The sequence below is a fragment of the Pseudorca crassidens genome, chromosome 1 (genome assembly GCF_039906515.1).
Source record: "Pseudorca crassidens isolate mPseCra1 chromosome 1, mPseCra1.hap1, whole genome shotgun sequence".
NCBI classification, from domain to species: Eukaryota; Metazoa; Chordata; class Mammalia; order Artiodactyla; family Delphinidae; genus Pseudorca; species Pseudorca crassidens.
The window spans coordinates 74,486,011-74,500,429 of NC_090296.1; the positions used below are offsets into that span (position 1 = coordinate 74,486,011).

The window sequence follows — 14,419 nt, forward strand, 5'->3', positions numbered from 1 at the left end:
ACAGAGAGTGTGGAGAAAGAAGCAGAAACGAGTTCTCAAACACCGTTTCCCTTCTCAGCAAGCCAAAACCGGGAGCGGTGAGAGGCAGGGGTGGTCACGCAGGGAAGAACATTCTGGAACCATGATCTGATAGGCAGAGGGGAGCTGTGTGTCCTGCCAGCAGGGGCCAAATAGAGGAAATGCAGTGTCTGGCCACGCAGGCCACTCTTACCCTCTCTCCCACCATGGGGATCTCTGGCCCCATCCTGACCCCTGGTGGCTGCCGGTGGGATGAGGTGGGAGAGCTTCCCAAGCTCCTCCCTGCCCTGCGGGGGAGAGGGGGCAGCTCAATTGGAAGATGAACCCTCAAGCCTACAGGCCCTGGCTGGGGTCCCCAGGAGGTATCAGCATGTTTCTAAGGGTCCTTCAGGGGGTTCACTCCACTGCAGTGCCTTCTCAGTCTAAGCCTGGCAATCAAACAGATGTGCATGAAAAAAAGCACTTTTCACCTGTCAAGTTGGCAGAAGGGGTGTGTGTGTGTGTGTGTGTGTGTGTGTGTGTGTGTGTGAAATACAGGTCAGGGTGCAATATGCAATAATACCAGCACTCTCACTGGGTGAGTACAAATTTGTACAACCTTTCTGGAAGCGATTCTAGCAAAATAAATCCAAAATCTTACAAAGTGTTTCTATCCTCTCATCCAGCAATTCTGGGTCTGTTAATACTGTTAGAATCCAACTTCAAGAAACCACAGACTGAAATAACATGATACCTAAGTTTTGAAATAAATGGCAGAAGAGAAAATAAGATTAGCCAAAAGTGATAACTGCTGAAGTTGAAGGATGGGCACATGGGAGTTTTTATTCTACTTTTGTCTATCTTGGTATATCTTTGAAATTTTCCATGATAAAGCATTTTTGTTTTTATTTTTATTTTGGCTGGGCCGCACAGCTTGTGGGATCTTAGTTCCCCCACCAGGAATTGAACTTGGGCCACCACAGTGAAAGTGCCAAGTCTTAACCACTGGACCCCCAGGGAACTGCCAGAAATTAACATCTTTTATACAAATCTTTGTATCTCCGATGCTTTCTTTTAAAAATGCTTTGGGAATCTCCTGGCAGTTCAGTGGCTGGGAACCTGCACTTCCACTGCCGAGGGCATGGGTTCAATCCCTGTTTAGGATCCCGCAAGCCCTGCTGCGCAGCCCAAAAACAAAGATGTTAATTTTTAATAGCAAAAACTGTGCAAATGGCATAAAAGTGCTATGCTAGAATGGTTAAACAAATTATGCTGCATCCAAACAGTGGAATATTATGCGGCCATTAAAAATTCAAGGATGTTTTAATGACATGAAAAAATGCTTACAGTGTAATGCAAAGCAAATAAGTAGGATACAAAATTGTCTATGAATCATTTAGCTGATTATGTTAAATAAAAAATGCGTAGAAGAGAAGACAATATGAAAATACGCTCAAGTGTTTGTCAGGCGGTGAGACTATGCGTGATTTTTACCCTTGACATTGTGCTTTATTTTCCTATTTCTACAATCAGCATGTTTTACTTTTAGAAATAGGCCCCCAAATTGCATTTGTTAAAATAATACTCACTTGGGAGTCTGATAGATATTCAATTCCAAACGCTGCCATATATTAGCTGTGCAACATTGAGCAAATTAACCTCTGGGTCCCAGATTCCTCACCTATAAGACTGGCATAATGCCACCTATTTTTCAAGCCCCATTTACTGGGCATTTACTATGTACAAGGCACTAGACCAGGTGCTTTTCCCTCTGTATATAATCACACGTGCTATTCATACATGATCATTTCAATCCTCACCATAAGCTGGGGGATAGGTTAGGGTGTTCCCATTTTAGAGATACACAAACTGCAGCTTGGAAAAGTTAGGGAATGTGCTCAGGTTTACCCAGCTAGCAGGCAGTAGAGTCAGGATTCAGACTGAGGTCTGTCCATCTTTGCAAGCCCAGCTCTTGGCCTCCAGCCTGGGCTGCTCACAGCTAGGTTTTGTTGTGAGGATTGAATGAAGGAATGCAGGTGGAGGACCACCCACAGTGCAGCTCCAAGACCAGAGCTGCTTCACTTCATGTTGCTTTCCTTTTCTATGACCCCCAGGCATTGGTAAATTGTGGCAGAACAAACCAGTGCATCCTCCGAAAGGAAAAAAAAAAAAAAAAAGCATCTTTACCCTAAAAGAAGGGATTATAGGACCTGTAGGGACAGACCAGAGAGTGGTTGGAAAACTGCCTCTCTCAGGGCAATATGGGGGGGCTAAGACTTGTGAGCCCCACAAGTGCCAGGGTAGTTTTGCCAGTGACTTCTTCAGGGTGTCATCAGACCTATACCTTGATTTGCAGCTTAGAATTCAGTACCGACCCACCCTACCAACAAGCATCGCTCCCCACCGTCCACTTACTCTGCCATCCTTCTTCCCTAAAGAACAGGGCACACATCTCCTCAGGTCCATAGCTTTGTTTTTCTTTTCTCGTTTCCTCACAGCCCCCCCCCACCCCCACTTTGTCTTTTTGGAGAAAAGGGGAATCTTAGGGTCTGAATAGTACAAGGCACTGTGTGGAGAAGAAAGGCCTGAATATCTAGGGGTGAGTGATGCGATGCAGCTGGGCCTGCCCCAGTACTCCTTCTGGATTCCTCTTCAATGCCTCTTTCCCTAGGGAGCCAGCCGAAGTTAGGTTCCACCCTATTCTCTATTTCTACCCCTGTCGTAACACAAACTACTCTAGCGTTGCTTGTTAGTTGTCTGTCTTCTCTACTAGACAGTGAGCTCCGTGAGAGCAGGCACTGCAGTGTTCACCGCTAGATCTGTAGCCCAGGGCAATGTGCCTGGTACACAGTAAACTATATAAATGTTTGATGAATGGAGAAAGGAAGGAAGGAAGGGAAGGAGGAAGGAAGAACCTCTCCACCACCACCCTTGTCCCAAGTAGACCCACAGTTGCCCTGTTCCACGCTAGGACATGTGCCATGTGCTGCGACCACATCCTTAGAAGATGTGGTCCCAGCCCTAAAGGCTTAAAATTTACATGTTTCTCAAACCTCATATCCACCTTTAGAAAAACAAAGTGCAAGGGAAATTCCTGTTTATTCCAAACCTCATGCTCTTTATTTTACCACCATAATCAAAAATAGATCTCCTGAGTTTAAGAGAGGTTCCCAAGTACAAGGAATTCTGGGAAGAATTACAGGGTTCAAAAGGTCTGAAGCCTGTTCTAATCCTAGCTCTGCCACCTCTACTGTGTGACCTCGGGTGAGTGATCTCCCCTCCTGGGCCTCAGTTCTCTTCCAGTAAAATGATGGGGTGGACCAGACCTGGTATGAAAATAAACACACTTCAGAGAATTCCTTGGCAGTCCAGTGGTTAGGACTCGGCACTCTCACTGCTGGGGCCCTGGGTTCAATCCCTGGTCTGGGAACTGAGATCCTGCCAGCGGCCAAAAAAGAAAGAAATAAAGAGAGAGAGAAAAAGAAACAAAGAAATGAAGAGGGGGAGAGAGAGAGAGAGAGAGAAAGAAAAGAAGGAAAGGAAGGAAGAAAGAAAGAAAAGGACCTGAGTGCATTTGACTGCCTACCCTGTTGTAATTGGATGGTGTCCTCCTTCCTAAATGCTTAGGGGCAGGGTAGATGCAGCATCTAAGTAAGCTGAGGGGAGGGAAGACAGTATGTGCCTACTTCTGTCTGTAAACGGGAAGGCCCAGGATGTGCTGCCCCTCGGGTGAATGGTCAGGGAGCGGTGGAAGGCTGAAGAGGGCCTTGCCACGATAAGGCCCTCCTCAGATGTGTCTTTGCCTCTAGGTTTGCAAAAGAGACGACTCCAAAGCCCCAGCATCTTGATGGCGCTGCCAAACATGACCCCCTGTTCCCCATTCAAACCCAATACACCCCCTCATGTCTGCCCACCTCTGTCAGAGGGAGAACCCAGGGAGAAAGAGCTGGTGGGGGGCAGAAGGTGGTGCAGCCTGGAAAAGCACTGTGGGTCCGGGCTTCCTGGAAGGGTCCCATTTCAAGCTTGCTCAGAAAGCACAAGTGGGGAGCCTCCTGGTCCCCTGCAGCAGTTTCTTAGGGAGGACAGTGGACTTGGTGGACACAGGCGTCCAGGCCCAAAGGCTTCCTGGCTTCAGTCCAAGCAGCTGGCAGGTTCATCCTTCTCCCCAGGGCCCCGGGAACACCACTTCCGGCCCTCCAGCCCCTGCTTGGGCTCTTCCTGGCTAGATAGATGTCTCTGCCCAAGCCCGCCTTCCCTGTGCAGAGCTTTCTCCCTCCCTCACAACCCTTATTTTGCTCTCTCAGTCTCCATATCTATTTCTTCTCCCTCCTTCTCCTCCTCCCCTGCCTCTCTTCTCCTTGCCATCCCTCACCAGCCCCAGAATGGGTCTCCCTCCCTTTCTCCCTCTCCAACAGTATCTCCCCCTGCCTTAGCTCTCACCCCTGCACCTCTTTCTTTGTATTCCTCTCGCCCTCTCCCGGCCTCGCCAGCATCTCTCCTCCCCCCGCTGGCTTCGACCTCCCCCAGCCTCCCCATCTTCAGCTCAGTCTCCTCCCCCTGGCTCCTCTCCCCTCCCCTCAGCCTCACCCCACTCCCTGCCAGCATCCCAGGGTTTCTTTCCACCCTGGGGGTCTCTGTGCCTCTCATCCTCCTCTCTACTTGCCTCCTCCCTCATCGCAGGTTGAGCAGGCACCCATCCTTTTCTGCCCAGGCATCCCCGCCCCCCAACGCTGTCACCGCCACTGTCTCTTCTTCCTCGTCTTCTCCTCTCCCCACCCTCTCCTCTCCTCTCTTCTCCCTGCCCCTTTAAATCTGCCTGGCCCAGCCTCCCCCGTGATGCTGGGATGGAGCAAACATTGATTTGCGCTGGGATGGAATCAGAATTTTGATTTTTTTTTTCCTCTCCCAACCATAAGAAGAAGAAAATAATAAAAACACCCCCTCTTGATAGCCCCCTCTCTCTTCCCATCCAGCTCCCAGCTCCTCTTCCTGACCTCCATCCAAGGCAGATTTTTTTCCCCTACACTATTCTCATCTCCCCCTACCCCTGCCACCACCTCGCGCGCCCCCCACTGCCTGCTCCTCCGGCTGGGGAGAGAGGGGACTCTCTCCTGCGGCTCCCCCACCTGGGCTCTCCGGGTTGGAGCAGTCTCTCCGGAAGGGGAGGGGGCTTGTCTTGCCTGGGCGAGGTGGGAGTGGAGGTGTCCTGCCATGGATGCTGTGCCTGGGAGGCAGCCTGAGCCCCAGTCCACATGGTGAGTAACCTGCCCCCTCCCTTCTGCCCGTCTGCCCATCCGCACCCTCGCCTTTCCCCTGCAGAGCCTCCCCCATCCTTTCCCCCACCATATCCTCTGCCCACCTTGCTCCGATCTCCCCCCTATGTTTTCAACCCACCCACACCCCCGACCTTTGCCAGGGAAGCCAAAGAACCGGGGTAGAGGGGTCCTGACAGCAGCCAGGGAAGCGGGTGGCTTACGATTCTGCCCAGCCCCCTCCCAGGACACCCCCCCCCCGCAACTGTCATCCTCACTCGATGCTTTGGGGTTCCAGGTTGGAGAAGTGGCACTCCTGCTTGGGGTTAGGACCCCAAGCCCTGGGAGGGGCCCTCTACAAGAACGGAGGATGGGGGAGCCCCGTGCCTCCAAAGCTTGGGAGCTGCTGGAAGATGCTGCTGAAGGGTGGGGGGTTGGGGGGCGGTGCTGAGGCTCCGGAGCCACTGGGCCAGGGAGCGACGGGCAAAGAGGAGGGGCCTCGCTCGCCACTTCCCCCCTCTTTCTCCGCAGCCACTCAGGATGAGGGTCCGGCCCTGCCTGCCCGCGCTGGGCGCCCCCTGCCTGGCCCCGGTCTAACTGCCCCCGCCCCCAGGCCTCGCCCGGCTCCCAGGCCCCCAGCCGGCTTCTCCAGCCCCAGGATGCGCTGAGCCACCGGGGGGCTGAGGCCGCGCCAACTACATGCATGTCCCCCGGGGGCAAGTTCGACTTTGACGACGGGGGCTGCTACGTGGGGGGCTGGGAGGCGGGGCGGGCACATGGCTACGGCGTGTGCACGGGGCCCGGCGCCCAGGGCGAGTACAGCGGCTGCTGGGCGCAGGGCTTCGAGTCACTGGGCGTCTTCACGGGGCCCGGCGGACACAGCTACCAGGGCCACTGGCAGCAGGGCAAGCGCGAAGGGCTGGGCGTGGAGCGCAAGAGCCGCTGGACGTACCGCGGCGAGTGGCTGGGCGGGCTGAAGGGGCGCAGCGGTGTGTGGGAGAGCGTGTCCGGCCTGCGCTACGCCGGACTCTGGAAGGACGGCTTCCAGGACGGCTACGGCACCGAGACCTACTCCGACGGAGGTGCGGGGCCCTGCCCACTACTGTCTGTCTGCTCGTCCGCGTGCGCCTCCCCGCTGGCCTGCCCCGCGTATGCCTTCCCCAGCCATACAACCCCCGGTGCCCCGCTGTTATCCTACACGCCTCCCCTATCAATATGCGCCCCTGCGCCCATCTTTCTGCCCTCTCCTCCCATCATCACACACGCCTTCCTTATTTGTCTGTCCCCTGCCTGATTTTCCCTCTCCCCAATCTGCCTGCCCTCACCCCTTCCCTGTCTGCCTGAGCCTCACACCCCGCATCTACCTAACCCCCACACACACCCTGTCTGCCTGTCCCACACACCTCCCCTCTCCACCTGCCTGTCCCTAACACCTCTGCTCTGCCTGTCCCCTCACATTTCCTCAGTCAGCCCTTGACAATTCTCTTTGCTTGTCATATGCCATCTATACACCCCCGTCAACCTGTCCCTCACACCCTCTGGACTGTCTGTCCTTCACACACCCCAGCCTGTCTGTCCCTCCCCCTTTCCCCTGTCTACCTGCACGGCCCTAATCCACGGATCTCCCACTCCCTGCCTGTCTTCCCTCTGCTCTTCCACACCTTCCGACCCCACCTGGCCTGTCCCCGGCTCCTAGTGCCCTTCCCCGACCTCCACGCCAGTTGCTCCCACCCGACTCTTAGGCTTCCAGGGGCGCATGGGGCTGGGGGTGGCAAGGAGCGGCGGGTCCTGACTCTTTCTCTCCCTCCTACCCCGCCCCGCGCAGGCACCTACCAGGGCCAGTGGCAGGCTGGGAAGCGCCACGGCTACGGGGTGCGCCAGAGTGTGCCCTACCATCAGGCGGCGCTGCTGCGCTCGCCCCGCCGCACCTCCCTGGACTCGGGCCACAGCGATCCCCCGACGCCGCCCCCGCCCCTGCCCCTGACCGGCGACGAAGGAGGCAGCCCGGCCTCCGGCTCCCGGGGAGGCTTCGTGCTGGCCGGGCCTGGGGATGCTGACAGCGCGGCCTGCCGAAAGCGCACCCCCGCGGCCGGCGGGTTCTTCCGCCGCTCGCTGCTGCTCAGCGGGCTTCGGGCGGGCGGGCGCCGAAGCTCCTTGGGCAGCAAGAGGGGCTCCCTGCGCAGCGAGGTGAGCAGCGAGGTGGGCAGCACGGGACCCCCAGGCTCCGAGGCCAGCGGGCCCCCGGCCCCGGCGCCGCCCGCCCTCATCGAGGGCTCGGCCACTGAGGTGTATGCGGGCGAATGGCGCGCCGACCGGCGCAGCGGCTACGGCGTGAGCCAGCGCTCCAACGGGCTGCGCTACGAGGGCGAGTGGCTGGGCAACCGGCGGCACGGCTACGGGCGCACCACCCGCCCCGACGGCTCCCGCGAGGAGGGCAAGTACAAGCGCAACCGGCTGGTGCACGGGGGGCGCGTGCGCAGCCTTCTTCCTCTGGCCCTTCGGCGGGGCAAAGTCAAGGAGAAGGTGGACAGGGCCGTCGAGGGCGCCCGTCGAGCCGTGAGCGCTGCCCGCCAGCGCCAGGAGATCGCCGCTGCCAGGTGGGCACCCGGTGCAGAGGCCGTAGCGGGGTTAAAGGGAGAAGGTACCCTGGGGATAAGGAAGGGGGCGATGCCTAAAGGAGGGAGGACCAAGACACAAGGCCTAGGGCCCGGTGGGGAAGAGCAGGCCTAGGGCCAGGCATTTGTAGCCCTGGGTATTTGAGGTGTTTATATCTGAGGCTACAGGTGGACGTGGGTGTAACTGTGGGTGGCTGGGTATTTGAGGAAAGCCCTGTTAGACTGTAAGCGTGTCTCAGTGTCTTTTGTGGGGATGTGTGTCGTTGTGTGTGGGAGTAGCAATGAGCGCTGCCTTGTGCCGGCCCAGGAAACCTCTTGGAACTCAGACATGTCGCTAGTCTTCCTCTTCTTGTAGCTGATCCGGCCTCCAGGACTCTGCTGCTGGGAGCAGCAGCCCCCAGCAGAGAGACAGGGAGCGTACATTAGTAACCACATCCAAGCCAGCCCACAGTCTGCTATCATTTCAGCCTTAGGCCTTGGGAAGGTCTAGTTTGTACAGCTGATCTATCCACCTGAAAAGATAGTCCCTCTCAGCTTTGTCTCTTCTGCCTCCCTTAACCCAACGGATAAAGGTTGAAGGGGAGGAGACTTGCCTATAAATGAAATTTTCTTTCTGCAAATCAGATTACATTTCATGCATCAGGAACCTCATTATCTAAAGCAGTGCAGTCCAGTAGGAATATAATGTAAGCCTAGTACATAATTTTGAATCTTCTAGTAGCTGTATGAAAAAATTACAAAGAAACAAATGAAATTAATTTAAATAATATATTTTTATTTAACCCGATATATCCAAAATATTATCATTTCAACCTAAAATCAATATGAAATAATTAAGGAGAGATTTTAAATCCCCCCTCCCATTTTTCTTAAGTCTTTGAAATCTAATATGTATTTTGCACTTAGAGTACATCATTCAATTTAGACTCGCCACATTTTAAGTGCTTAATAGCTGCATATGGCTTGTGACTAAAGAAAACCAAAAATCTATTTGTGAGGAGTTCGTAAGCCCCTGATTTATACAATTTACACATAGGAATTTTTAGATATTGGTTTTTCTTTAAAAGGGAGGGCACAGTTGAAGGATCTTGTTTGAATTTGAGAGTGTTTCAGAGGATGAAAAGTCAAGATACGTCCAAATATGCTTCAGTGAGTTTGTAAAATGGGTGACAAGGGGTGTGTGTGTGTGTGTGTGTGTGTGTATGTGAGTGAGTAAACAGGTCATATCCAGAGTAGATGCCTGAACCAGAGAATGTCTATCTGTAGATATATCCAAGTGTCTGGATGGTTAGAGTCCAGGGCCTTAAGCCAGGGAAGGGGGAGGGCAGAGCACCAGGGAGCACTTCAGGCTGGATGGGGAGTGGGCATGTGCAGGAAAAACTGATCTCAGTAGCCAGAAAGATCAGGCAGTGGGAGGAGGCTGGTTGGTCTCCCCAGCAACAGGCCTGGCAAACCTGATTGGCTGCTGGTTGCCATGGAAACAGCAGGGCCCCAGCAGTAGGTGCCTCTGCCAGGTAGCCTGAGCCTGGCCTGATGCCTGAGCACTGACTGGGTCTACTGGCTAGGATTTGATCAACCATACCCTCCAAAGTCAAAAATACAGGACCTTGTCAATGTTGCAGTTTCTTGGCTGCCAACAGAACTCAATGCAACCCAAAACGGTGATCCTCATCCCCTGCCTTAAGCTCTGAGACCAGCTCAGTTTCAGGACAGGGCTAGGCATATAGATCCTGAAAGCCCTAAGACAGAAGAGCAGGGTTATCTGAGATCCCTCCAAGCAGGTTCTAAAGGTCTTGACCCACCAGGTTTGAGGGGAGGAGGCTGACCATATCTCCCAAGGTATATAGAGAGGAAGTAGACCTAAGATGACAGGGGACACCATGACCCTTCTCCCTACCCCCATACGTAGATTGCTTTCTTAGACCAGATACAACAGGCCCAGGGCCAGAGGGAGTCATGGGTCTTGACGCATTCAAGCCCCTGGCAAGTATATCTGATTACCTCTACCTCTGATCCTTTACGCCCCACCTTCAGTCAAGATTACAGAACTAATTTAGTAATTACAAGGCATCGGGGTGGGATAGGGAGGGTTGGAGGGAGACGCAAGAGGGAGGAGATATGGGGATATGTATATGTATAGCTGATTCACTTTGTGATACAGCAGAAACTAACGCACCATTGTAAAGCAATTATACTCCAATAAAGATGTTAAATAATAATAGTAATTACAAGACATCTATGATTAACAGCAGAAGGTAAAAGGGAAGGGAAAATTGAGGAAACATCTGACATCAGATGGAGAATTGAGAAAAACCAGAGGGGAAAGGATTGATAATGCTTCAAGGTTACCTGTAACTAAGGAGCAGAGCAGGGTTGAAGGGGGGTTGTGGAAGGGAGATGAAGAGCTCACCTCTTAGAAGGTGTAATCACAATGGTGAGAAAGCATGCATGTTAGCAGGGAGAGGGAATAGACAGTAGCAGAAAGGGCAGACCCACCCTTACTCCAGTTCCAGAGCTCAGAAATGAGGAAATGGGGCGGGGGGCAGTGGCAGTGATCGGGGGCAGGGAGAATGATGTGATAACAGAAGTGGCTGAAGAAAACAAGATGTAAAATTCTCATAACAAGAGGTAGCAACACAGCAAAGAGGCATAGCTTGTGAGCACCAAGCAGGTGCAGCCGCAGAGAGATGTGCTAAGAGAGTGAGGCCTCATTTGTCACTGGGAGGGAGCAGGACAGGGATGGAATAACAGAGTTGAGGGCAGTGGGGAGGGCCTGGCCCTGCAGCTGGAGGAAGGGAAGTGTTACTACTGGATGGAATGGTGGAGGGAGTGAGAGAGGAGCAGGAAGGTGTGATGACAGCAAGCGTGGCCCAGATCTAGGGGAGGAAACCGAAGGCCGGCTGCCCTGCCGGGGAAGGGGAGCAGCTGGCAGAGTGTGAGCAAGGGTGAGGAGTCCAGAGGTGAGCTCAGATCTGGGGGGTGTGATGCAGTGGGGACCTGGGCCAAGGGACTGGAGTAGGTCTGTTAAGACAGTGTCCCTGGAACCCAACAGGGCAGCAGACGCCCTTCTAAAGGCAGTGGCAGCCAGCAGTGTCGCCGAGAAGGCTGTGGAGGCAGCTCGAATGGCCAAACTGATAGCCCAGGACCTGCAGCCCATGTTGGAGGCCCCAGGTGAGGCGTGGGCAGCCTGGGGCGGGGCCGGGGGAGGGGGTGGCTTCCTGGGGAGCTGGGGGGCCTGGGCATGGAGAAAGGGGAAGGGAATCCCTGCAGGGGACGGGGGCGGGAAAGGCCAGGGTATGAGGATCTACGGGGACAGGGGGTGGGGACCAGCCCAGCTGTTTGAGGAGCGAAGTAGGAATTTATGAAATAGGGTCATAGGACTAGGGGGTTGGGGTCTGGCAATGAGAGGCTGTAAACCTGGGGGTACCAGAGTCCTGGGAGGCGCCCAGGCAGGGGGATACAGCTGTAGCTTCTGCAGCCCAAGGCCAGTTCATCCCCTCTGATTCTTAGCTATCCCTGCCCCAGGCCGCAGACCCAGGCAGGACTCAGAAGGTTCTGACACAGAGCCCTTGGATGAGGACAGCCCTGGGGTGTACGAGAATGGACTGACCCCCTCAGAGGGCTCCCCTGAACTGCCCAGCAGCCCTGCCTCCTCCCGCCAACCCTGGCGACCCCCTGCCTGCCGGAGCCCACTGCCTTCTGGAGGGGACCGAGGTCCCTTCTCCAGCCCCAAAGCTTGGCCTGAGGAGTGGGGGGGCCCCGGTGAGCAGGCAGAAGAACTAGCTGGCTATGAGGCAGAGGATGAGGCTGGGCTGCAGGGACCAGAGCCCAGAGATGGCTCCCCACTCCTCGGAGGCTGCAGCGACAGTTCCGGAAGTCTTCGAGAGGAGGAAGGGGAGGATGAAGAGCCCTTGCTCCAGATGAGGACCCCAGGGCGCTCGGAGCCGGAGCCCACAGCCTTGCCAGTCCTGAGGGGCCTGTCCTCGAGGGGTCCTGAAGCCGGGTGCCTGATGGAAGAGGCTGAGGAGGCTGCTGCGTCCGAGAGGCCCGCCCAGCCGGTGAGAGACCCTCCCCTCCCCGACTCTGCCCTGTGCCCTCTGAGTCTCCCATCCTTCCTGGTCCCTCTTCTCCTCAAAGCCTGGCCTCTCATCCTTTCCAGACTTCTCTCTGATCCCCTGAGGGGCTTTGATTTGCACTTAGCTTCCTTTTTGCCTGCCCCGTCTTGGACTATATCCCACCTCAAAAAAATAGAGAATTTGCAAGCTGGAAGGAACCTTAGAGACCTTCACGTCCAACTCCCTCATTTGACACACGGGAGGACTGAGGCACTTACAGTAACTCACCAAGGTTACGAATAATTAACAGTACAGCCAGAACATCTTTGCCTGCTCTCCTTTCATATCATTTCCGGCTCCTGGTTTCCTACTCCACCTCCACCCCCACCTCCACACTTTCTCTCTTTGGTGCCCAGAAATAAAAAAGGAAAAGCTTGTTCCCTCCCTACCCTGACTCTCCCTCCCTCTCCTGGGAAGAAGAGAAATAGGGAAGAAGGCAGAAAACAGGGAGGGGTGGAGTTTCCCCAGTACCCTCCACTCTGATTGGACTCCAGGCCTTCTCCTGTCTCCTAGCAACCACATCCTCACCCCTTCATCCCCTCTCTGCTTCACTGCAGTAAAGGCTGCTGCTGCCAACGTCTGATACTAAGGCCAGGCACCTTCTGCCTGGGCCACGTGCTGCAGGGAGGGGAGTGGAAGGAGAAGGGAGGATGGGCTGACTTGAGGGAGCCAGAGAGAAGGTGGGGCCCTGCCTGGGAGCAGAGGAATGTTTTGCAATCCAAAGCAAAGGTTGGAGATTTCCCTGCTCTGGCCTCTGAGGAGAGGTGCCTGGGACCCTTCTGTTCTGCCACCTCAGCCAGGGCAGGAAGGTGGGACCCGTCGCTGGACCCGGTCCTCAGGCACTGAGACTGCATTTTCCCCCATCTCTCTAGGGAGCTGCCAACCCGTTGGTGGTGGGAGCCGTGGCCCTCCTGGACCTCAGCCTGGCATTCCTGTTCTCCCAGCTCCTCACCTGAGGCTCCTGCCTGGCCTAGTTCTGGCTTTGGTTTGCTGCCTCTTCACTCCTCTGACCTGCCTTTTTCTCTTTTCTTCCTCCTGGTTGTTTTTTCTCTTTTCTTTCTCTTCTCGCTTCCCTTTCTTTTCTGTCCCCCTCTGGTTTTCTCTCTTGTTTTTTCTTTCCCTCTCTCCTTTCAGATTCTCTCATCCCTCCTGGCTCTGTCTCCGTCCTCCTCACTCCCTTCCCCACCCACCTCTTCTCTCTCCCTTCTCTCCTCTCTCTAGATTGTTTACATATGAAGGGCTTTTCTCGCTCAGAGTCGCTCTCTTCTCTGAGACACACAATTCTAAGTCAGACCATTGCCCCACACCCTCCCTGCCTTTTCTTTAGACCTGAACTTGGATGAGGGTTGGGGTTTGGTGTCCTGAGGAGTCTCCCAGAAGCTGAGCAGAAAGGAAGGAGAAAATGGAGAAGGGGTATACTCTAGACGGGAGAAGACTGTATCCTGGGCGAGGCACTGGCCGTGCTGCTGTGACTCCCTGACCCAAGGGGCCTGGCGTCCCTCTGAGGCCTAGTGATAAAGCTGGAGGGGGTGCAGCCTCCATCTCTGACGTTGGAGGATCCTACCTCACCTCCAAGCACTGAGCTAGGTTCTTCCCGAGCTCCATCCTTCCCTGAAGGAGATGAGGGGAAGGAAAAGTAGGATGGCTCCCCAGCATCTTCTCCCTCTTTCTTTCCTCAACAGCCAGCCCCTCATCCAACCCCCTAGGGTGGCATGCCACGTCAAGAGCAACGTGTAAAGGAAAGAGAATGTCCAATGCGGCCAAGCCCACCCTCTCCCACCTTTCTCTCTCCCCCTAAAAGTTTGTTTGGTTGGTCTGGACTCACGTGTGGCCTTTGATTAAATTTCTAAGGGACCTGAAGGAGGCATTTCTACTGCAGAGGGTTAGAGGCACCTGAGCAAGGACCCCACTCCCCAACTCTGGCAGTAGTGGCTGGGAAGGCATTTCTGGAGAACAAACCAGACAAGCTAATAAGAAATCACAGGGCAGCAGAAGCTGTTTAGTAGTCCCTAAGTGGGTTATATCCCTTCCCCCATCATATCAGAATCTTGTGAAATGGGAAACCAACAGAAGGAGGGGATCAAAGGAAGCCAGTCTCTCACACACTTTCCAGGCACAGCAGAGGTGAGAGTCAAACCCGGGCGAGAGGTGGGTGGAGAGCCCTGTTTGAGGTTGTGGCTGATCCCTGGTACTAGCTTTTCCCCTGGGGGCAGGAAGCCCTAGGAAGAGGGTACTGTAGGGTCCCCAGAGGATCTTTCCTCCCTCCCCTGCATGAGGCAGAGGCAAGCTGCCTGCCAACCCCCTCCCTCAAGGAATGGCCTTGCCTGGGAATGCCCACCACACACAAACTCTTCTTTTTTTCTAGTCAAACTCTGTTTACTCCTTGGCCTGCCTCCCTCTTCCTCCCCTCTCAACCTTTACTTCTAATTTGTATTTCATG

The 14,419-nt window shown here is 54.7% G+C and overlaps 1 protein-coding gene across 2 annotated transcripts; it reads left to right on the plus strand.

The window, feature by feature from the left end:
* Positions 1-4,351: 4,351 nt before the first annotated feature.
* JPH4 (junctophilin 4) lies at positions 4,352-13,260 on the plus strand. Of its 2 annotated transcripts, XM_067739875.1 has the most exons (6): positions 4,544-5,252; positions 5,781-6,331; positions 7,075-7,846; positions 10,917-11,035; positions 11,390-11,922; positions 12,852-13,260. In XM_067739875.1, exons 2-6 carry the CDS (start codon positions 5,953-5,955, stop codon positions 12,933-12,935), a joined length of 1,887 nt encoding a protein of 628 aa, XP_067595976.1. In that variant the 5' UTR covers positions 4,544-5,252; positions 5,781-5,952; the 3' UTR covers positions 12,936-13,260. The 2 variants fall into 2 exon arrangements, with proteins under 2 accessions (XP_067595973.1, XP_067595976.1); XM_067739872.1 differs by lacking the exon at positions 12,852-13,260 and having other exon boundaries at positions 4,352-5,252; positions 11,390-12,243.
* The last annotated feature ends 1,159 nt before the right edge of the window (positions 13,261-14,419 follow it).